The following is a 23,535-nucleotide window of genomic DNA, read 5'->3' on the forward strand; positions in this document are numbered from 1 at the left end:
AATTCATAAAGCAAAATATGCTGAATATCTTCCATTATAGCTTTGAAAAAATAACTGTTAAAATTGAACTGTGCTCTTCGAAACTTGTGCGAAGAATAAGGACAAGGTAAAATTACTACCTGCTTTTATAGCAAGTTGATGCAGATAGTTTGTCCTGTCCCCCTTTTTCTTTTAGTTCATGCAATTGAAAAAACTGCATTATTTATGGGATGACCCAGTACTTTCAGAACATTCCCTCCATTGTGCATTAAGTCTCTTAGGTAAGAGAAACTATCTACTGTATCTGCTTCCTGAGTATTCTAGAACATCTATTTCCTATGTGCTCTTAATATTTATTGCACTTATGCCACATGCAAAGTTTACTTTCTCTGTTGACTGTCATGTAATTCTAGTGTACCTCTTATGTGCCTATAGTTTGCACTGGCAAAGACCTTGGCAAGGTTGAGATATATCACATCCATATTTGAATGGTTGAGTAGTTTTTTTCAGTACCTAGCTATAATATTGCAGTAGCTAAGGAAGCTCCTTCCCAAATGGAAGCTATATTGCATTGTAGTGAGCAAACCATTTCCTTCTAGGAACCTGATCAGCTTCCTTCTAACAATGCATATCATCATCATCAGCATTTAATGTCCAATTTCCATGCTGGCACAGATTGTTCAGTTTGAAAAGATCTAGTTAGCAATAGAGCTGTGTTGTGCTTCAATCTCAGCTTTGGTATAGTTTTGATGGCTGGAGACCCTTCCTAACACCAACTACTTTACAGTGTGTACTGGGTACCTTTTTTGTGCCACTGGTACTAGTGAAGTTGCCAAGTAATTTGCAAGATAAAAAAGAATAAAACAAAGGAAAAAGGGCAAAGTTCTCTTCGCTAAGTGGGGGGAGTATTTGTGAGGATGGAGAGGTGATTTTAAAAATAATATTTACAACAACAATTATAATAATAACAATAGCAACAGCAATAATTATAATCAATTAATCAAATAAGAACCAAAAGAAACAACAATGATAAGATGTGAATAAAGTTAGGATAAATAGAAGAAAAAAAAGATAAATTAGTAACTACAGTACACAGAAATAGTAAAAAAAGGAGAGGAGGCTTGGATTTGGTGGGGTGGTGGTGGTGGTGGTGGTGGTACTACTACTACTACTACTACTACTACTACTACTAATACTAATAATAATAATAATAATAGTCAACTATGAACAAGAGTAACCAGCGTTTACATAGTTTACGTTTAGATTTCTGAAATTTTGAATTTTCAATCACCTTTTGGTTTGAACTTGAGAAAGACAGACTTTCTGTCGAAATATTGTTCAACGAATAAAACATTTATACAATCGAATCGCACTCTTCATCATGACTATTTACCTTCGTGAAGAGTTACGTCAATCCTTTTTAAAATATAATAATATTAATCCTTTCTACTATAGGCACAAGGCCTGAGATTTGTGGGGAGGTGGCAAGTCAATCACATCGACCCCAGTACTTAATTTATTGACCCTAAAAGGATGAAAGGCAAAGTTACCTTGATGGAATTTGAACTTGGAATATAGTGACACTGCTAAGCATTTCAGTCAGCATGCTAACAATTCTGCCAGCTCACTGCCTTAATAATAATAATAATAATAATAATAATAATAATAATAATAATAATAATAATAATAATAATCATAATAATAATCCATATAATAATCTGCTTGTCCATTCACTGTTAGAGAGGTGGAAGTGGAGTGAGTGAGAGGTGGAATAAGAATGAGAGAAAGAGGGATAAGGAGGAGTGAAGAAAGAAGAGAGGTAGAGCTAAAGAATGGTGATTAATAATACATTCAGGCCAAATGGTTATGTAGTCAGCTGAAAGCAGAGGTGAAGAATGAGAAAAAAGACGATGAGAGAAAAAGAGGGAGTGAGAAGTATTAATGACATGTGGTGGGGTGGAGAAGGAATACTTATTATGTAGTTATAAAGTTAGCTGAAGGGAAAGGTGGATAGAGAGATGGACAGGGGAGGCAGTTATACTGAGAGAGACAGAGAGACAGAGAGAGAGAGAGAGAGAGGGGCAGATAACGGTGGTGTGTTGATAGTGAAAAGTATTTCTTGTATTGAACTAACCCTTTTTTATAGCAACCATCACATACGCATAGGTACAATTATTTATCTTCTGCTCTCTTAAAAAATTGCTATTTGTTTATCTGAGTGAATTTAGCCTAAACTCTGGATTCACAAAAAACACAGTTGCAGCTGTCCAAGAAAGGATGTGAAAATGAGAGAGGAACAGTGAAAAGATATAATAAAAAGAGGTAAAAGACAACATCAACAGAGACGTGAGGATATGAAAGTAAACGAATGTCAAGAATATTTGAAGAAAGCTAAACTATGAATGCTGTAAAAATGCAAATCATCCTTTCTCTTTTAAATAGGTCTTCTTAATATTTTCCATTCCATGGAGTTTACGTGGGGCCTACTAATAATAAAATAATAGAATAAATTATAAAAAAATTATGATTTCTTTATTAACCACTAAGGCTTTATAAAATGATTAGGATGGTACAATGAGAGATTACATGAAAGAGTGTGTAAAGAGAAAATAGCTAATAATAAATTTTAACAAAGACTCCTCTAAGAGGGAAATTTCCAAGAGCTATTCATGGAAACACTATGAAACCATTGTTACCCTGACCATTAAGGCAATTGCTTTTTGTATATTGTTTTACTTCATTCTACAAGTGTATGCTCAGAGTAGGCCCATTCACTCAAACCATACTTGCCATTCTCATACATCTTTCAGCAAAATTATTAGGAGGTAGCACTTCATTCCTCCCCTTTACTTTCCTTTTCAAGCTGAACTTGGAAAAGTCGACGATGAGGGCATGGCCAAAAAAGAAGGAGTCTTCAACTCTTTCAATCTGGTTGACCACACATCTTCTTTTGCTAAGGCTACTAGACAGATAAACACTGCCTGTCCTTCCAGGCCAAAGAAGTTGGTGGAATTATCTTTACAATGTATTCAACCAGTAGCCAGATCCTTCCTATGCATGACAACAGCTGTTTGACATAAACACACATGTGAACAATGTTCAGGCACTGGATGAGTGAATGTGGAACATTTTCACCACTCAGCATGCATCTTGGCCAGGCCTGGCTGATGGCACTTCTGTGCCTTAGGCTAAGGATTTCTGGAAATTTTCTTTGAACTCTGGTCCAAAAGACTTCTGGGACAGACCAGTCAGTTGACTTTTGTCAACTCACAGGCTTTTCTTAAGAACATTGTCATTCTTGCCCACAACTTCCCCTCTGTAGAATTATGTGGTTGAAATTGCTCCAAGTGCACTACTCAACTGGCAGATAGCTATGAATACTTGATCACAAGGCCATTGCCAAGTGCCTTGTCTTGGTCTTTGCCTGATCCATGACTGCAGCTCTATCAAAGAGATGAGCTGTGGAGTAAATGAATCTGACAAATGGGGACTATACCTGTTCACTGTCAAAGAATTGTTGGAGATGTCACAGCCTCACTGCATGCCATCAGCCACAACATGCCCAGTATTCCACACAGCAGTGTTGATAACAAATGGAGTATCTAACCAACGGAATGCATCCTTTCCACAGAAAGTGGAAGAGCAAGTATTCCAGGCCAGTCAGACATGAACTGAAGCAAGACATTGACATCAGGTGGTAATATGACAAAGGTGATATATACATGTGCCACCTCTGCCAAACTTTCAAGGATAGCTTTCTCATTTCTTTATTGCCCACAAGGGGACAAACAACCTTTCAAGGATAGCTTTCTCTTGCCTCATTTCTGGGTGAGTTTGGCCACTCTGATTGTCACATCATCCAAATTCTTCTTTACTTGGAGATCTGGATCAAACCAGACTCCAAGCAATTTGACTGCTCTCCGGGTACCAAAGAAGTTCTGCTCCGGGTGCCAAGCTGCAGGCCCACTGACTTTTCTTGGTTGATTTTTATTCCTCTTTCTTAGAGCAGTGCCAATTATCTTGATGTGCTTGGTATCCAACACTATCAGGGTGACATCATCTGTGTATGCCAACACAGTCCTTCCACATCTTAGTTTGTATAGGATGCCTCTCAACATCTCCAGTTTCTGAAGTAATGGTTCAAGAGTCAATACAGAGACGAGAGGGGACAATCTTGATGGACTGAGTACATGGTGCTGAATGGTGACATTCACTATAACCACTGAGCAGATGTTCTATGTTGCAGCAATCCAATTGTAGAAGACAAGACCAAAACCAGCTGCCATGAAGACAGCTACTAAGTGTTGATGGTGACCCTTACACCAGAAATAACAAGAATGATAATGGTGCTGACAGCAGGGGTGTGTTGATTTGGAAGAATCAAATTAACATTAGTGTGAAAATCCTGATTAGAGTGTAGTTATGTAGTAGATGAAAGGAAAAGATACTGAAAATAAAACTCAAGGAGATGTAGATGCAATGTTGATAAATATCAAGAAAGTGTCACAGATAAATAATAACTCACATGATAAATTTGTGATAGAAGCATAATATTCATTCAACTGGAGCCTGAGAAGGGGAATGGCAAAGTGTATATACATAGATGTAAACATATATATCAGTGACTCTTGATCCTAAAAATGGAATGAGAAGGGAGAAACATTACACAAAGTTCATTCGAATGAGTGGACATGAAATTAAAATTAAATTAAAACTAATATTAAATTAGAAATATTAATATTTCTAAATTTCTCTAAAGGAGACTACGGCAGTGGTACTGGATATTAATAGTTATGGTCAGCAGCAACACCTGCTGAGTTCAGCTACTCCACATTGATAAGGGGCAACTACCCCGAAACTAGTCTGTGGATGTCAAACCAGCACGGGGAAGCTGCTGACCTCCCCTGTTCAAAGGTTATAATGGACACAGGCTTGTGTGTCACATAGCTAGCTAGAGGCGATGGCCTCTTGGAACTAATCAACAGCAGCATTTGTCCTATTTTCTTGGACTGCCATGTTAGCTTGGAGATAACTATTAATAATATTAAATTCTAGTGTGATTAAGTATTAAATGAACAAATAGCTAAATTGTTAGCTAATTGGTAAATAAGTTTGCTGAAACTGCTGCGTCGAAATAGTAGAGATTAAAAATAATCTCTGTCTGTGTGCAAGAGAGGATTGAGAAGATGTGCATGCTTGTGTGTGCATATAAGTTGGTAGTTGTATAAACATATGACAGATGACTGAAAAGTTCATAGTTTGGCCAAGATACTCTAATGGAATGTGACTAAATGAGGTTTATTTTTCAACATAATCCCATTTATGGTCAATACACTTCTTCCATCAGTGTTGCAGTGCTTGGAACCCAATTGGTAAAGAAGCTTTCATCCTGTTGGAAAAAAAGTGGCTATTTGATTTATAGTCAATAGCTTGTTATTCATCACCACATGGTGAACATGATCAATGTTTTCCTCAGGGGTGGTAGTTGCAGGCTGTCCAGACTTTGGGTCATCTTCAAAACTCCTTTCCCCTCCAAAATTCAGCTGCCCACTTTTGCACTGTTGATAAAACTGGAACATCATCCTCTAATGTAGCAACCATGTCTGCATAATGTCCTTGGGGACTAAACCATTTTTCTGCAGGTACTTGATAACATCACAATGCCAAATTTTGTCCATTTTCAAGTGAAGCCACAACTAATTACATGTAAAGCCTTCTTTGATGAGTCAAATGTCAGTTTACCTGGAAAAGAATAATGCAGTTATTAATAAGTGGAGTTGAAATTAATGCAAGATTTCACAGCTCTCGCAATATTCCTTCATAGTCATCCTATGAACTTTTCAGCCCACCCTTATATATAAAAACAAATGATTCGATGTGCTCAATGTGCGACAAAAATTCTGTTCAGGTTTTGGTGTTTATTAATTGCATTAAACTCTCACTGCTGTATACTGATACTATAGTCTAATATGGATGGTAACATAATATATGTATACGAATATGTGTGTATGCATGTATTTCTATGTAGGGACATGTATGTGTGTGTAGATAAGTATATATGTGTATGTGTATATGTACTCACACACACATCCATAGTATGTATGTATAGTAAGTGAAAAGGGATTGGATATTCTATGTGCTTACCTCAGGCAACACTCCCAGCTGTCTGAAATTGTATGAAGGAGAATTTCTCCAGTAGAATCATGGGTTTCAAACAAAATATCCAGAAGGCTTACTTCCCTTATGGAGCATAAGTAAGAAGTGAAGAATAGATTAGTTGGTATTACATTTATTCCATGGTTTACAAGTGTTTTAACAACCTGTGTGTGACAAAGCAAACATCATATATGTAGACACGGATGACAGTAATGATATAGTCATGCCCATTATGTAATGTTTATTACATAATATCTTCCACAGCTATTTAGTCATAACCAAATAAATGAATATAGCATAAATTGGATATTTCACTTATTAAGAAGTGAAATATTAGATATTTCATTTATTACGAAGTTGTCTTGGATTCAAGTGGAGTTGGGTGTAATCCTAGAATCTCAACAAGAAAGTAAATAAACATATCAGTTGTATTTTTGATATTAAAATTAGATAGGTTCCATTCATCAATTAATACAAATTGTCAGACATTCCCATACTGATTCATAGAAATATCATAAAATTATGTTACTAGTTACTGCTGAAGTCTTCTTTGAACAGTCAGATGTTAGTTTACCTGGAAAGAAGCTATCATCATCATCATCGTTTAACGTCCGCTTTCCATGCTAGCATGGGTTGGACGATTTGACTGAGGACTGGTGAAACCGGATGGCAACACCAGGCTCCAATCTAATTTGGCAGAGTTTCTACAGCTGGATGCCCTTCCTATGTAGTTATTAATAAAATGTCGTGAAATTAATGCATGCAAAATTTTACACCTCTAGCATTTCTCCTTCGTAGTTTGCCTATGAACTTTTCAGCCCACCTCATATATAAACATGTAAGTTGGTATCAGTATTAACATTTATATGTTTATATCAGTACAAGCATGTGCATATATATCTGTGAGTGCATGTGCATATATGTATTTGCACACACAGACACACACACACACACACACACACACACACACACACACACACACATACACACACATGCACACGTTTATATCTGTATTTATGTTGAACATAATCCAATACACTTGCTCAAAAATACCATGCTGCAATTGTATCCTGTAAAGTCAATGTCTACTTTGCATTCATATCCCACAAAGAGTTGTTGAAAATTAGGTATGAAACAGACAATAATAATGATAAGTGTCATTGTTATCAATGGTTTATAAGTTAAAGTTTCCTGCATGAATTACTTAAGACCATTAAATTATTTTAGATTTTTATTTCATTTGTAACATTCTCTTTTCAATTTTTGCTACATATTTTTATATTAATGCAGCCACTTGATGAAAATATTGAAACTGCTTCTGATGAAGAAAATGGCTCTTCATTAACACATTCAGAAAAAATTGCAGATAATCAAAAATTCAATGTTGAAGTATTAAAAGCTGTAAAGGATGGTGATACATTAAATTTTACCATAAAATCACTAAAGGTAGGTTTAATTGTATATTGTTTTTTATTGTCCTATGCAAAGGTTAAAGGTTAGTGTTTCTTCCATTATTGTTTCAGTTAGGAGCCGATACATCATCCTCATATGTTCGTTTTCCATGCTGGTATAGGTTGGACAGTTTGACTGAGGTCTGAAAAGCCAGTAGTTGCACCAGGCTCCAATCTGATCTGGCAATGTTTCTATAGCTGGATGCCTTTTCTAATGCCAACCACTCCAAGAGTGTAGTGGCTGCTTTTTATGTGCCACCAGCACAGGAACCATTCAGATGGACCTGGCATCGATCATGTTCAGATGGTGCTTTTTACGTGCTACTGGCATGGGAACCCTGACATTGATCACATTCGGATAGTGCTTTTTACGTGCCACTGGCATGAGAGCCAGTCAGGCGGATCTGGCATTGACTACGTTTTGATGGTGCTTTTTACATGCCACCAGCACAGGAGCCAGTCAGGGGGCACTGGCATCAACCACATTTGGATGATGCATTTTATGTGCCACCGGAACAGGAGCCAGTCAGGGATTGCTGGCTACAGCTACGATTTTGATTTTACTTGACTCAACAAGCCTTCTCAAACATATCATATTGTCCAACGCATCAAGAGTACTTTTGAATGGGCTGGACATGCAGCACTGGTATCAGCCATGATTGCAATCTCACTTTATTTGCCAGGTCTTCTGAATCACAGCATATCTCCAAAGGTCTCAGTCTCAATATATAAGAACTCTTTTTAGGATTCAATGGAAGTAAGATTGGTTGGTTGAAATGTTTAAAGTAAGTTATATTAGAAACAAGACAAGCTTAGATAGAGATGTGTAATTGTAACTGTAGGAAACTGAGAGATGTAGACAGAAGCTTTATTAGTGGCACTCCTGGGTTAATAATTGTTAACATCTTGTACGACATGAATCTATACTGCAACTGTCAGTTCTCTACTGCTTGAAACTGCATGAGTCAACCTACCCTTATTTACATTAACTATGAACTCTCTTTTATAAGAAAAACAACATTGAACCCCACCTCTTGCATTTATTTACCGTCTGTATCATTTATTATTAATACTGACTTTCTCAGAGTTTTTTTTTTTGAAACTTTTTTTGAAAAATGCAGCTAATCATTCTTTGAATGCTAACTTCTTCCATTATCTGATCAGTGAAGTATTAGTAGATGAGGCTTTGTAGATGATAACCAGAGTGATATATTTAGTCCTTCCCTATGCACTTTGCTATCTGACTTTGCTGATGAGGTGGTATCAAAAAGTTCCTGGACTAGTTCTGCAGTACACTAACAGATGGCAGCACATGGTTGTGTACCAGATCGCATCACATGGCTGCATGTGCATTGAGAGCTAGGAGTGACCTTCATGAGGCAAGGTGCCAAGTGACATCACTGTGTTTACTTCACAAGTTGTGAAATTTGTGTTTTTGTGGTCACATGTATGCAATAATCTACGATTTTGTTATGGACAGGAAGTTGGAACAAAAAGCCAACATGAAATTTTGTATCAAACTTTGGAAGTCCAACACAGAGACATTGAGTGTGCTTTGGCAAACTTACAGCGATGAGGCAATGGGTAATATACAATGTTTTGAGTGGCATGGGTGCTTCAAAAGTGGAAGAATGTCCCTGAAAGATGGGGAGTGATCTGGAAGACCTTCTTCTGGCATCACCTCCAGAAATGTGGAGAAAATTCATCAGTTTGTGCATGAGCATCGTCAGAGGACAGTCAATAACATTACTGATGTTGTTGGTCTGTCATATGGGTCTGTGTAGGCAATCCTAATGTTTGGATTGAACATGTGGCATGTCTCTGCCAAATTTGTCCCCCATCTGCTGACCACTGAGCAGAAAGAACATTGCATGGAAGTTTGTCAAAATCTCTGTCAGCATGCTTTATGTAGAGGATCATCACCAGTGATGAGAGTTGGGTCTTCAAGTACAACTCTGAGATGAAGCAGCAGTTGTCACAATGGAAAAGCCTTTCATCTCCACAACTGAAGAAGGCATGACAGAGCCACAGCTCAATCAAGAATATGCTCATTGTTTTATTTGACAGCCGCAATATTGTGCATCAAGAATTTTTCCCTCAGGGCCAGATTGTCAATCGAGAGTTCTACTGTCATGTTTTGAAACAGTTGAGGGAGAACATTTGGCAAAAGCAACTGGATCTGTGGAGTGTGAAGAATTGGGTTCTTCATGACAGCAATGCACCCTGTCACCAAGCTCTCCTCATTCGTGAGCTTCTCACCAAAACCAACACCCATCCTATTCGCCAGATTTAGCACCTGTGGACTTCCATTTCTTTCCCAAGATGAAAATGTAGCTCAAAGGTTGCCATTTTAGCACTGTTGTCAAGATCTAGAGTGAATCACAGAAGGTCCTTAACTCACAGAAAACTTCCAGGTAATTTCCAAAAACAACTTCCAAAAGTGGCAAGAACACCAGGACTGGTGCATGCAAGGTGACTTTTTCAAAAGAGATGATGTTAAAACTTAAGTAATAATAATTTTTTAATAAACATAATTAGTCTGGGAACCTTTTGGTACCACCTTGTAGATCTATCCTATTTTTCATTGGGTGACTTGAATGAAATATTACCTGAAGAATAGTTGGGCACTGAGGTTTTGTCAAGTGTCTTTTTCCTCCAAAAATACCTTTAGGTCTGTAGTATTTTTCTGTATTCATCCAACAAACAAATTTGTATGCATAATGAAAGGGGTGTTTCTATATGTATTAATAAAATTCATGCATATTTGGGTATGTTGTTTCTGATGAAAGTAACAGCTTACCTATAAATTTCAAACTGAATCAGCTAAAAAAGGTCAAGGTAAAGCATTTTCTTTTGTAATATATGTCTGTATTTATTTCTGATTACATTTAATTTATTACTAACATCATTTTCGTCATCATTTTTTAAAAATTAAAGTGAATCTGTTTCTAGTTATTATTTATTGTGTTATTAATTCACAAGCACACTTGCATAACATTATATTTAAACAAAGCACTACTTACATTAAAAAAATTAACTCTTTTCTGAAAAACTGCCTATTGTCATAATAATCTGACCTCAATAAAGACACTATAAGCATTTAAATAAAGAACCCTATATTTAGGTAATTGCCTGCTTAAAAAGTTTCAACAAGATTTTAAAAGTTAAATATGGTATATTGCATTGCTAGTATAGTATATTGTAATGAAATACTATAATTCCATATTTTGAATGAACAGATCTGTATCTACCCCATCAGACACTCCTCTCTCATATTTTTGCTACTCCCAAGTCCAAAGAAGGCTAAGGTTGTTTCATATGTATATATATCGCCATCATATGTATATGTGTGTGTGTGTGTGTGTGTGTGTGTGTGTGTGTGTGTGTAGATATGTAAAGGGAAGATCCAAGGATCAAGGTGTATGAAATTAATGAGTTTCAAGCAATCTATAGAAGATATAAAAACAACTTTCAAGAGTAATAGTGGTTTATTAGCACAGAAGATTGTGAACTTTTCCCATATCAAAGCATGATAAACTGAAAAAAGTTAATTTTATACTACATAGTTAGCAACAGGGGTTTTTGTATTTGCAAGTAAACATCCAAAATTTAGGGAATGGAGTAGATAAAATCCAGACTACATATTTTCATAGCTAGCAGAACCTTGGAAGGAGTAAATTATCCAAATGAGGGGTAGATTACATGCTATTCTTCAGGCCAAGGATGCCTTGATTATATGAAATTTACATTGTTATTAGGGGATGCTGTGTTAACTCAGGGATTTGAGTAGATAAATCCATTCCCTAAATTTTGGATATATATATATATATATATATATAATTCTTAGCCACATGAGAGAATTTTTCTAACAGCTGACAAAAGAGACAGCCTCCCTCCCTACGATAAGTGAGATGGAGTCATATTGCTGATTTCAGATTTAATCAATACTCGGCAGTGACCCATTACTCTGTCACCAAGGGTTAATGAATCTAAGTCACCCTGTTAGCCTTATAGAGAACACTATAGCAAATATCGACTGATTTTGAAAATGGTGAAGTTAGAATTATAAATTATTAAGGTGGCCGTTCACAATTTAGAAAGAGAGAGAGAGAGAAACACAGAGATACATGCGTAGATACATACATATATGTGTTTGTGTGTGTGTGTCTAAGTGTATATATCATCATGATCATCAATTAGTGTCTGCTTTCCATGTTGGCATGGTTTAGATGGTTTAACTGAAAATGGTATGCTGTAGGGCTACACCATGTTCCACTCTGATTTGGCATGGTTTCTATGGCTGGATGCCCTTCCTAATGCCAACCACTCCAAGAGTGTAATGAGTGCTTTCTACATGCTACCAGCACAAGTGTCAGTTATGTGAATAACTGATATCGACCATGACTATGATCTCACTTGGCTTGATGGGTTTTCGCAAGCACAGCATATTCTTTTCTACTCTAGGCATAAGGCCCAAATTTTTGGGGAGTTATTGGGGGGCAGTTGATTAAATTGACCCCAGCATGTAACTTGTACATAATTTATTGACCTGAAAAGCACATGCGTGCACACACACACACACACACACACACACACACACACACACACACACACGCACACACAGCTACTGCCGTCACTTGAAGTTGAAGATAATCTGGAAGTATCTGCGTGTACCATGCTTCCACTAATTGTTTTTGTAGCTTCTGTGAGCAAGCATTTTCTTGACCCTCTCACCATTAACCCATTGGAACATCCAGAATATGGCAGTTAAAGGGAGAGAGGAAAACATCATCCTTGGGCTACTATCTTCTTTATTGACTCTCAAAGGAGCTATATTTGAATAAATTTGGGAAATATCTTTTTGCTTCTTTCACTCACATTTTCTTTATAAAAAGTATTTTATCTATTTCAGGGAGATACTGAAGAAGCATTGTTGTTGCAAAGATTTTATGAAGATTTCGAATGGTTGCATCATTGTCTCACTACCCAGAATGATATAAGTGGTCTCATTGTAAGTTTCAATTCATATATTATAATATATAAGTACAATACCAACTTTCTAGATACTGCTAGCCCAGGACCTCTTATAATCCGCATGAATTTACAATCAGAAACTTAAAATTCCCACAGCTGCTAAATTAGTTTACAGAGTGACCCATTTTCTCAGTACCTTGCACAGTACAGCATTGATAAAATTCTATCATTTATACTAAAGTGGAAGTGCCTGTATTTTATTTAATTATTTAAGTAAATTTAATACCTGCTTAATTCAGAAGTGAAAAATCAGTAATCCAGAAAACTTTGGAAAATTGGTGTTGTATCTGTATTACTCTTTCATATTTCTCTTGATGCTTTCATTATGTGTTTAGGATATTTTGTTACATTCTTTCTGAAATCATCATCATCACCATTTAATATCTATTTTCCATCCTATCATGGGTTGGATGGTTTGACAAGATCTGGTAAGACAGAAGACTGTGCCAATCTCTACTATCAGCTTTAATATGGTTTCTATGGCAGGATGCTTTTCCTAATGTCAAATGACTTTACAGAGTATACTGGGTTCTTTTTATGTGGTACTAGCACCAGCAAGGTCACCAAGTAACTTGCAAGACAAAGATCCCATAACTGACAGAGGGAGCATTGTTGAGGGAGGTAGTTTTGTGTCAGGTAATGAGAAGTTAAACTATGATAGTGGGACAGAAATAAGTGTCTTGCTGTAGAAAAGATACATGGTTACTCTAGTTGGAGAGAGAGAGAGAGAGAGAGGGGGGGAGAAAGAGAGAAAAAGGAGATGGTGGTGAAGGTGTGCCAAGGCATATCATCAAGGTGTAAGGAGTTGAATGTAAGTGGAATGGTACAGATATTTACGAGAAAAGAAAGTCTTCTGTATAACATATATCAAATGTATTATGAATCATGTTTTAATTTAGCTATCAATGCACTTCTCAAATTAGTCCTACAATATATTTAGCACCCAAAGTCTGACAGCTGGAAATAGATGATGAAAGTTGTAGAATTAAACCTCAGCTTTTGTGCCCTCATGTCTAGGTCTAATAGCATGTACCTTAACTCTGATAATACAGTTTTCATGTTTTGCATCAAAGAAATAGTTAAGGGTCATTTTCATAATGTTTTTTCTTATCACTTTTAATCTGCAGGCTAGTGTTATCTCTATTATCCTCTATTGCTATGCCTTATTGATTCTACACTTATGGTTCTTTTTAGAGAGAAACCTACCTTGATTGTTGATGACTTCTCCTCACCAACACCTCCTCAACTAGTTTTATTAATTTAGAGTAGACTTTTCTCAGTTTCAGAGGTTGAAGGTTGAAGACATATTTGCAGTAGCTTGGGTCTGAGCTGTGTGGGGCTGATCCTTCAACTGGACCTGTAGGAATGTGGCAAACTTATAGGAACATCCTACTGTCGACTTCTAGTGGGTGTATCGGTTTTCAAAAAAGGGCCAACAAATGTTTCCTTTCCAGGGAGACCTTCACACTGTGGAATGCAGCTGTAGGGTGAGGCTGGGTGGAACCCCTGATGATTTGCTTCAGGGTCTGAGATGTGGGTAGTCAGACCACTGAGGTCCAACAAAGAAAAGCAGGTTTGAGGAATCTGTGAAGATATCAAGAGTCAGCTTCACACTTCTGATCATGTACAACCTTTGGAGGAATTACTATTCTTAGTAGGGTAAAGCATCCCCCTCAGTGTTCTGGAGTGTTAAACTCTGACAGAGCACTCCTGACAGAGGAGCCAAGGTGCTGGCTTGCTGGGCATCGTACTTTGAAGAATTGTATGAGGTGGACCTGCATAGTACTGATCTGAATACAAAGATGCTTTCAGCACTGGTGACTGTCCTGCCAGTCAGCTGTGATCTACCATCCGTAGATGATGTACAAACCTCATCTGCAGATGAGGTTCTTACATTGGTAAATCAGCAGAGGAAAAGGGGAGCAGTTGGTGTTTGTGGTATTCATGAGGAGATGATCAAGAAAGGTAAGCCTGCTGCAGTCTTGTTCTTGTGGCAGATCATCTGCTGAATTTGGAGCAGTGGCATCATACAGCCTGATTGGAAGAGGGGCATAATTATCCCTATCTGGAAAGGTAACAGTAACTTCCTCAACTATAACAACTATAATGCTGTTACACTCCTCTCAGTACCTAGTAAGGTCTTTGTCAGAATTATTCGAAGCAGAGTGTGAAACCATTTACTTGCCTCTCAATAACCAAAGCAGTCAAGTTTCATGCCAAAGAGATCAACTATTGATAGGATCCTGGTTGTCTGTGTACTCATCAAATGCAGGCAGAATCTTCAGTTGGGGCCAGTTTCAGTTTATGTTGGCCTCTGCAAGACATTTGATTTGGTGGATTCTGTTCAGGAGAATTCTGGAACTGCAAAGTATACCTCCCCAAATGGTTGGGCTGATGGTGGCCTTGTGTAGTGGAACAGTGAGTGCAGTTCAGATTGGGGGCTCAGCATGTGACTTTTTCTCAGTTAGAACTGGTGTCCGTCAGTTTGTATTTTGGCTTTCACTTTTTTCAATGCCTGTTTGAACTGGATACTTGGCCAGATCGTAGCTCAGTTGAGTCATGGAGCACTCATTGGTGAAAGCAGGATTACAGGATTTTACTGATGATGCAATTATTCTTGTTGAGTCTCTGAATGTCTTAAGGAGTGCTCTCCTTTCACTAAGTGAGGAAGTGGAACCATCTGGCCTTAGAGTTTCTTGGGTTAAGACAAAGATTCAGTCTTTCATTGGTTTCCTGGGGGACTCCATCTTGTCTGTCTCTGTTGTGGGTGAGAATAGCAAAGTTGTAGACCACTTCACCTATCTCAGCAGCATGATCCATAGCAGCATTTTCTGTGAGTCCAAAATCTTAAAAAGTGTACTTGCTGTTGCTTATATGTGAGCAAAAGGACAAAGGTTCAGGTTTTCAGGTCTCTGGCCCTTCTTGTTTTGCTCTACAGTTGTATAACTTGAACACTGTCCAGTGTTCCTAGGGGCTGCCTGGAATCCTTTGGTACCAGGACACTTCACAATGGGTTATCATTGGTCAGATTTTGTATTCAACCAACAACTATACTCAGAAACTTGGATGTGTCCTGTTATTTGTATGATTTAGGAGCATCAACTGTTTGGTCATCTTGCTTGATTTCCTGAGTTGGATCTTGTGTACTGTGTCCTCTTTTCTAAGGATCCAGCTAGGGTGATAGCTTGTGTTCATTGACCACATGTATTATGGTTATGGCAGATGAGGAAGTATTTCATAGAGATGGGGACTGACTGGGACACTGCTCAGAAGAGATGACCCAAGCAGATACTGACAAATGGTGAAGGCAGTGACATGCTGCAATAAATCATGCCCACATACCTAACCTGAGTATAGACTTTCCATGCTAGAAAGGAAACTTTAGCTTCCATAACCAGATCTTTGTCAATGCTTTCTGTCCAAACTGACTGATCTCAAACTGTGATGTGTAGTTGACTAGCTATATTAAGTCATTCCTATATGATGACTTAATATTTTATCTAAATAAAATCCAAATGTGATTTATTCAAGGCTACTTTGGAATATTCAAGAAATTCAAGCAATACCTTCCCAGTTGGGATTTAGATAACCCTTAAACCAAAGGCATTGCCTACACTTCTGTTTACATCCAGCACCACCAACTTACCACCTAGGTCCAGGAAAATCACTAGTATCTTGACATCCAAATCTTGCCAAAACAATGCTACCACCCAACTCATTCCAAACTGAGTTAAGAAATTGTACACATCTTATAATTGAGAAGAAGTTTGAGATAAGTAATCTTGCTTCCAGGTTGATCCTGTCATGTGTATGCAAGCTACATGCATTTACATTATCAGTGCTTTGTATGGCTACATTACTGTATAAATAGATATTGTTTAAAAAGTTATTGATTATGAATAAAAGACGAACAATTTCCACATTAAATTAGTATCAGTGACTTGAACAAATTCTAATTTATATAATCTAATTTAATACTTCCATTTCACAAGGTGCCACCTCTTCCAGTGAAGCCAGAAGTAGATGCAAAAAGTGCTGAATCTAAATCTAGGAGACAACTTGGAAGTGATACAAACATTCTTATTGGTGATGAGTTTCAAAAAGAATGTCAAAATATAGAGAAGTAAGTAAAACTGTTTGAATTATGCATGAATAATGAGAAATAAATGTGAATTTTAGGTACAAGCATGGCTGTGTGATTAAGAAACATGCTTTACAATGTTTCAGGTTCAGTCCCGCTGTGTGGTACCTTGGGCAAGTGTTTTCTACCAATTGTCTTGAGCCAATCAATACTTTGAGAGTGAATTTGGTCAGTGGAAACTGTGTGGAAGTCTGATATATGTGTGTGTGTGTGTGTATCTGTGTGTGTGTGTGTGTGTGTGTGTTCCCCCACCACCATTTGACAACCACTGTTTGTTTATATCCCCATAACTTAGCAGTTCAGCAAAAGAGCCTGATAGAATTAGTTTCAGGCTTTAAAAAAATAAGTACTTGGGTCAATTTGTTCTTCTAAACCCATTAAGGCAGTATCCCAGTATGGCCCCAATCCAATGACTGAAACAAGTAAAAGATAAAAGATATGTGTGCAGCATTGCAAGAAACTTCAAAAATTTGGGCATTTATGAATGTTCAGTTGATATATGGATATCTACAACCAACAAAGTTGACTGTATATAAATGTTTATAAGAAAATATGGAAAAAGGACCCAAATGGGCAAATGTAGGAAAAGAAAGCTTATGGAATATTTTTGATACAGTCATGATGAAGGCAGGGATTGTCATGCTAATTATGTGTTTACTAGCTGGCCTCCTGCCGTCAAAAATGATGACTAAATGTAGTATTTTATCTATATCTATAAAAGGTAGGATGTGTGTGTGTGTGTGTATACGCAAATGTAGTTTATGCACGTCCACAAATTAGCACGCATGTCGCTCCAATTTTAGGAGGACATTCGTCATGACCCTATCTGCATTTTCGTCAACTTTCTCTCTCAGAGGTACCCGCGTATAGCTGTAAAAATCGATTTTCAACCATAACTTTTACCAATTTTGAAGTTTGTTAACATGGCAAAGTCAAACTGTGCGTAGGCGCGTGAAGGAGAGAGAGAAAAATAGTGTGTTTGTGAGAGGGAGAGTGAGGGAGAGATACAGATTGTTTGCTAGTGTCTAATAAAAAAAAGTAAAGAAAAAGTGGGAGAGGGAGACAGAAAGCGTCTAAGGAAAGAAAATTTTTGTAACCAAGACAGTTTGTTTGCCAGCGTCTAATAAAAAAAAGTAAAGAAAAAGTGGGAGAGGGAGACAGAAAGCGTCTAACAAAAGAAAAAGTGGGAGAGGGGAGTAAGGAAGACAGTGTCAGCGTTCATGAAAAATGAAAATGCTTATTTTTTTTTCTTAAACATGACATACTCTCAAATATAGGATGTTTTTGAAAGACACTATATTTTAGAATGAGATTATATATACTTTCTCACACAACAATTCAAATATATTTATTTTAAATCATTTATTTATTTTCAATCGGTCATCTTTCTCCCCCCTCTCACTCTCACATATACTACTTTGGGAGCGAAAGAGTTTTGATTATATTTCACAACAATGAAACAAAGAGGTATGTAACAATTTGTCAGTGAATTACACAATATAAATGGGTAAAATTTCCGAGGCTTCCCCCCCCCCCCCCCGTTTTTCGGACCACAAAAAGGGTTTGGTAATTTTTCAGATTAACACCTGCATGATTTCCACTAGGGTGTTAGGGTTAGGGTTTTAGGGTTAGGGTTTTAGGGTCAGGGTTAGGGTTTTAGAGTTAGGGTTAGGGTTAGGGTTAGGATTAGGATTAGGGCTGGTGTTAGGGTTAGGGTTTTAGGGTCAGGGTTAGAGTTTTAGGGTTAGGGTTAGGGTTTAGGGTTAGGGTTTAGGGTTAGGGTTAGAGTTAACCTAGAAGGGACAGGCCCCTTATTTTTTGGTTAAGGCTGTTGGTAAGTTTTCCTAAGTTACTCCAATCCAGATCCCCAATGCAAACCTTCAGATCAACCTTCTCCTATGCAGATCTCTAATGCAACTGAAGTTGGTGCTGCAGACCAGTAAACCATAAGCATTGCAAAAGTCCAGCAGTCTTTAGATCATGATGGTATGGTATATGGAAGTTGTAAATGTTAACTACTGTTGAGACTGCCCATTGTAATACAGACATATGATAATGATAAATAATACTGAAAGTCATAACAGTTTGGAATTATGATAGTGAATGCAAAGTACAGTAAAGGCAGATCATAGAATATTGATGTAAGTTGTAGTGGAAGGCAAGTAGAGTAGAAAGGAAGGTTATGGAATTATAGTCATGTGATGGCTATAACTAATAGCTTGACTTATGTCATGCTGGTAGAAATATGTTAAGTTGATGGATGACTGACTAGAAAAGGAAGATTCAATATTTCTCAGCATCTAAGGAATTACCTCCAAAACGTCATCGTGAAGGTTCCATACAAAAATGCTCATTGTGTCCTTGTCAAAAGATCGTAAGACAAGAAATTGCTGCCAGAAGTGTTACAAGCCCATCTGCTTGGAACATGTTATGCACATTTACATTGACTGCTTTGCTCAGAGTGATGAAGATGATAATGCATACAATGAGTAAACAGTAAATATGCAAGGAGCACTCTCCCAACCAAAAATTAGTTTTATTTTGTTTGACCTTCATTTTCAAAGCGTACTCATTTGTTTTTGTTTACATGTTAAATAAATACATTATATCAGAATATGTTTTTTGGTAATATTATCGCTTAAGAACACATATAAAGTAATAAGAAGTACTAAAAATAGCTAAAACTATGAGTAGGGTTCTCCATACCCCACTGCACTAACCATGAAAAATACAGCACCAGTCCACAGGAGGGTTAAGAAGTTTGCTTTGTAACCATGTGGTTTCAGGTTTAGTTTCATTGCACAACACCTTGGGCAAATGTCTTCTATAATAGCAGTGGACCAACCAATGCCTTGTGAGTGGATTTGGTAGACAGAAACTGTGTGGAAACCTAATGCTTGAATAACCATTACACTATAAGATTCAATACCTGTCAAGCTGCACTTGACAAAAATGTGGATAACGTCATAAATTATGAAGTTATTTCAAACTCATAATATGGAATTCATTCCACTTTAAAAAGATGTGTTGTTGCTTGACTGCATCTCCATTCCTTTCCTTCACTTACACACACACACACACATTGTGTATATTAGTGTGTGTTTGTGTTTGTTCCACACCATCACTTGACAATGAGTATTGGTTTGTTTACATCCCCATAACTTACCAGTTCAGCAAAAGAGGCTAATGGAATAAATACCAGTCTTTAAAAAACAACTACTGGAGATGATTTGTTTGACTAGACCCACCAAGGGTTTACTCCAGTATGGTCACAGTCTAATGGCTGTAACAAGTAGAGGATAAAAGACTTATTTAATTCAATTATGTTTGGAGACCTTTGATCATTCATGAGAAGCCTTTTTAGAGTCACCTATCTATTATTTTAATTTATTCCATTAGTTCTTTAAATCATTTACTCAATCATTTATTAGTTTACACTTCTAACAACAGAGAAGAAATGAAAGGGCATTTAGGGTCTACACCACAAGTACTATAGAGTTGACATTTATCACACCTCATTCTTGCCTGCCTCACTGTAAAGAATTAGGTAGTTTTTTTTTCTTCACTTATGTAAGAAGTGAGGTACTGTAAAATTGTTGAGTGTTTTCTAAGATAGCAGTTTTGAATTCAGCTTCTCTTGTGAGTATCGCTTGAAGAGGGATGGAATTTGCTAGACTTTATTGTACTAAAAACAACAGGTTCAATAAGTCTTCTGATCTTTAGGACACAAAATATTCTGAACTAATATAATTAATTGTAGATAATCTGGTATTTTGTAGGTACTTGCATTTGATGCTGTCACATGAGGTATTTCAGAAGGACGAACATTTGATAAAATTTCTGTCAGAAGTTGAGGTAAGATATAAATATATATCAGATACTTTAAATGAATAATAAAATATTTTAATGATTAACTTTGATATAGTTAATTAGATATAAGACAGATTGTGAAGCTTGTAGAGTATTGCAGGAAATCGATTTTATTTAGTCACAGAAACTATTATAATAATTAAATACTGATGATGGAATTCCTCTCTAAACTTCAGCCTCTCCAACTGCTCTTAGTTGTTGATATTGTTCAGTTTCAGACAACCCTAACTGAACAGAACTTGAATTAAAGACATTCCAATTCTGGCATAGGATGAGTGTTGGATTCATCACTTTGAACCATAAACAAATAGATAATCCATGCAGTGAAAACACCTCTCCTCACCTACTACAAAGAAGGCCAAAGTCATTTCATCTGCAAGGAAGGTGATAGTCTAAGTTTTTGGGGGTGCAGAAGGCATTGCATTTATTAACTACCTTCAAAGAGCCACACCATCAGTAGAGAGTATTATGTCAACTGCCAACTTGTTGAGGCAGTTATAAAAAACTATCAGGACCAAATACCCAGGAAAACTGATGAAAGGTGTATTGTTTCATCTGAGCAATGTGCCAGCCCACAAGTCCTTGGTTTCAATGGCTGCTGAGTGTGACTGTGACTTTGATCTGGTTGTTCAGCCTCCCAGTCTCCTGATTTAGCCCCATCTAACAATCATCTGTTTCCCAACATGAAACAACACTTGGCCAGAAAGCAACATTGCAATGATGATGATGTCATGCCTGCTATTGATGACTTTTTTGACCGACAGGATGAAAGCTTCTTCACCAAATGGGAGCCAAACACTACATTACCAATGGATGAAGTGTGTGGACCACAAGGGGGTAGTATGCTGAAAAATAAACCCCATTTGAGCACATTCCATGAGAGTATCTAGGTCAGCCTATGTGATTTATAAGTTATACAGATGCAAGGTGATTATGAAAATTATAAGTCTTATGAATGTATGGGAGAAATAAGGATAAATGCAAGTTTATATCATAGTTCCTATGCAGTTTTCACCATTATTGTTGTTTGGAGTCCTGCAATAGGTGTTCCAAGTGCATTTAGATGCCCACACTACAACAGATCATCAGGGAACACTTCATTGCATTATGCTACAGATATTTACAAAGTTGGATAGATAGTGAAGCATTTTATAATTATTTTGAGAGGGAAAAAGAAAGAAAGCAATTGGATGAGAAGGCAGTATATAAGGTACAAGAGAAAGGGTAGAGTGAATGAGAGAGAGAGAGAGAGAGAGAAAACAACTAATGAAATAAAAATAGAAAAAGGAAGAGAAACAAAAAGAAAGAAGTAAAGAGGAAATTTGGAAGAGGGGAAAATGGAAAAGAGGAAAGAAAAGAAAAAATAAGTTGTACAATTAAAAACAGAAATGAATAAAATATAAGGTATATAGTATATAAAATACAGAAATGTAACATACTAGCAATGCAGCCTAGCGTTGCCTGGGTGTTATGACCTACAGCCGCATCATATTATTTGTTCCTTTTTTATGGCCAGAATCGGCACACAAGGAGTCTGAAGCAAACAACTCTTCTTTATAAACATGCTTTCCTTCATTTTCTGATGAACAATGCTGCAGTTTCCATCTACCAAATTCAGTTACAAGTCTGTGGTTGGCTTAGGGCTTTAGTAGAAAACACTTGCCTAATGTACCATGCAGAGGGTCTGAACATGGAACCATGTGGTTGGGAAGCAAACTTCTCAACTATACAGTCATTCTTGCACCTAATATGAGTGTGTTTACATCTGTTGTTAAATTGAGTATTGTATCCCACTATGTCTCAAAGTTAGCAGTTCATCAAGCAGAGATCTATAAAATAAATGCCAGATTGAAATATGTACTGAAGTCAGTATGATCAATTAAAATTTTGAAGGTGATACTCCATCATGGCAAATCTCTCTTAAAACACAACCTTTCATCAAAAGAGAGACACAAATTTACAGTATTTCAGGAATGTACATTATTTAAATGTACATTTAAACAAGTTAATGTACAGTTTTTATATTATTGACTGTTATGAACATTTAAACTCGTCAACATTGAAACTTTTAAACATGTTTTTCTAATTCATAATTCTAAATTTTTAACATTGATAAAACAAAAAATATTGTTGAAACTAGTTTGGTATATATGCAAATAAATTTATTTTTAACAATTATAAGTTTTTCAAATTTAGGTGCATTTTCAACAACAAATTTGCCTATATTTTTTCCTGCGTGGAAACACCCCTGCTCTTTTGTTATATATATATAATTCAGATTCAGTTGAATTAGGTACTTAAGTTGGAACACCAAATCAGTCCGGTAGTATCTGCACAGCTTGAAGTAAGGTGAATAAAATCAAAATAAGAAACAGGATATCAAGAAGTGATGCAACACGACCGCTTCAAGCGGCTCCATTTAATTGAACAATGTAATCATTACATCAATTTAAATGCAGTGCTATCATCACCTGCACAAATAGATAGAATTTTAACCAGTTTGACACATTAATATAATTTTTCTCAAATACTTTAACAGAGCAAGATGGAAGAAATTCATGTTGTCACTATTGTAGCTAAGAATAGACTACACTTCCAGGAATGGCATGAAGCCCACTGGAGTCATAGCTTGTAAAGGACTATGGTTCATTTCTAATTTATTTGTCCTTTTATCAACTACTAAATCTAAGACTAGAGGACTGTGTCTGTTTAGAATGAAGGGCAAGAGTGAGTTGACTCCTTATAGCTAGGTATGGTCATAAATATTGTCATATGTATCTTTTTCCTCGGGGAGGAAAGAAGACATTAGGAGTAGTAAATTGGATATAGAGTAACTGAGTTAGAAATGGCTTTCTTGCTTCAGAAGTGGGGATTTAAGTTTGAAAGACAAGCCTAAAGAAGGTC

General features: G+C 36.8%; 1 protein-coding gene across 1 annotated transcript in view; it reads left to right on the plus strand.

The window, feature by feature from the left end:
* Nucleotides 1-23,535, plus strand: part of LOC106867788 (sorting nexin-5) — a 109,969-nt gene that overhangs the window by 18,903 nt on the left and 67,531 nt on the right. Inside the window, exons 2-5 of the mRNA XM_014912780.3 lie at nucleotides 7,426-7,581; nucleotides 12,499-12,597; nucleotides 16,613-16,743; nucleotides 20,541-20,616. Of these exons, the coding sequence (XP_014768266.1) occupies nucleotides 7,426-7,581; nucleotides 12,499-12,597; nucleotides 16,613-16,743; nucleotides 20,541-20,616 (462 nt within the window). The remainder of the gene's footprint in view (nucleotides 1-7,425; nucleotides 7,582-12,498; nucleotides 12,598-16,612; nucleotides 16,744-20,540; nucleotides 20,617-23,535) is intronic.

This window comes from Octopus bimaculoides, chromosome Z (assembly GCF_046866305.1).
Source record: "Octopus bimaculoides isolate indiv1 chromosome Z, ASM4686630v1, whole genome shotgun sequence".
In the NCBI taxonomy this organism is placed as follows: domain Eukaryota; kingdom Metazoa; phylum Mollusca; class Cephalopoda; order Octopoda; family Octopodidae; genus Octopus; species Octopus bimaculoides.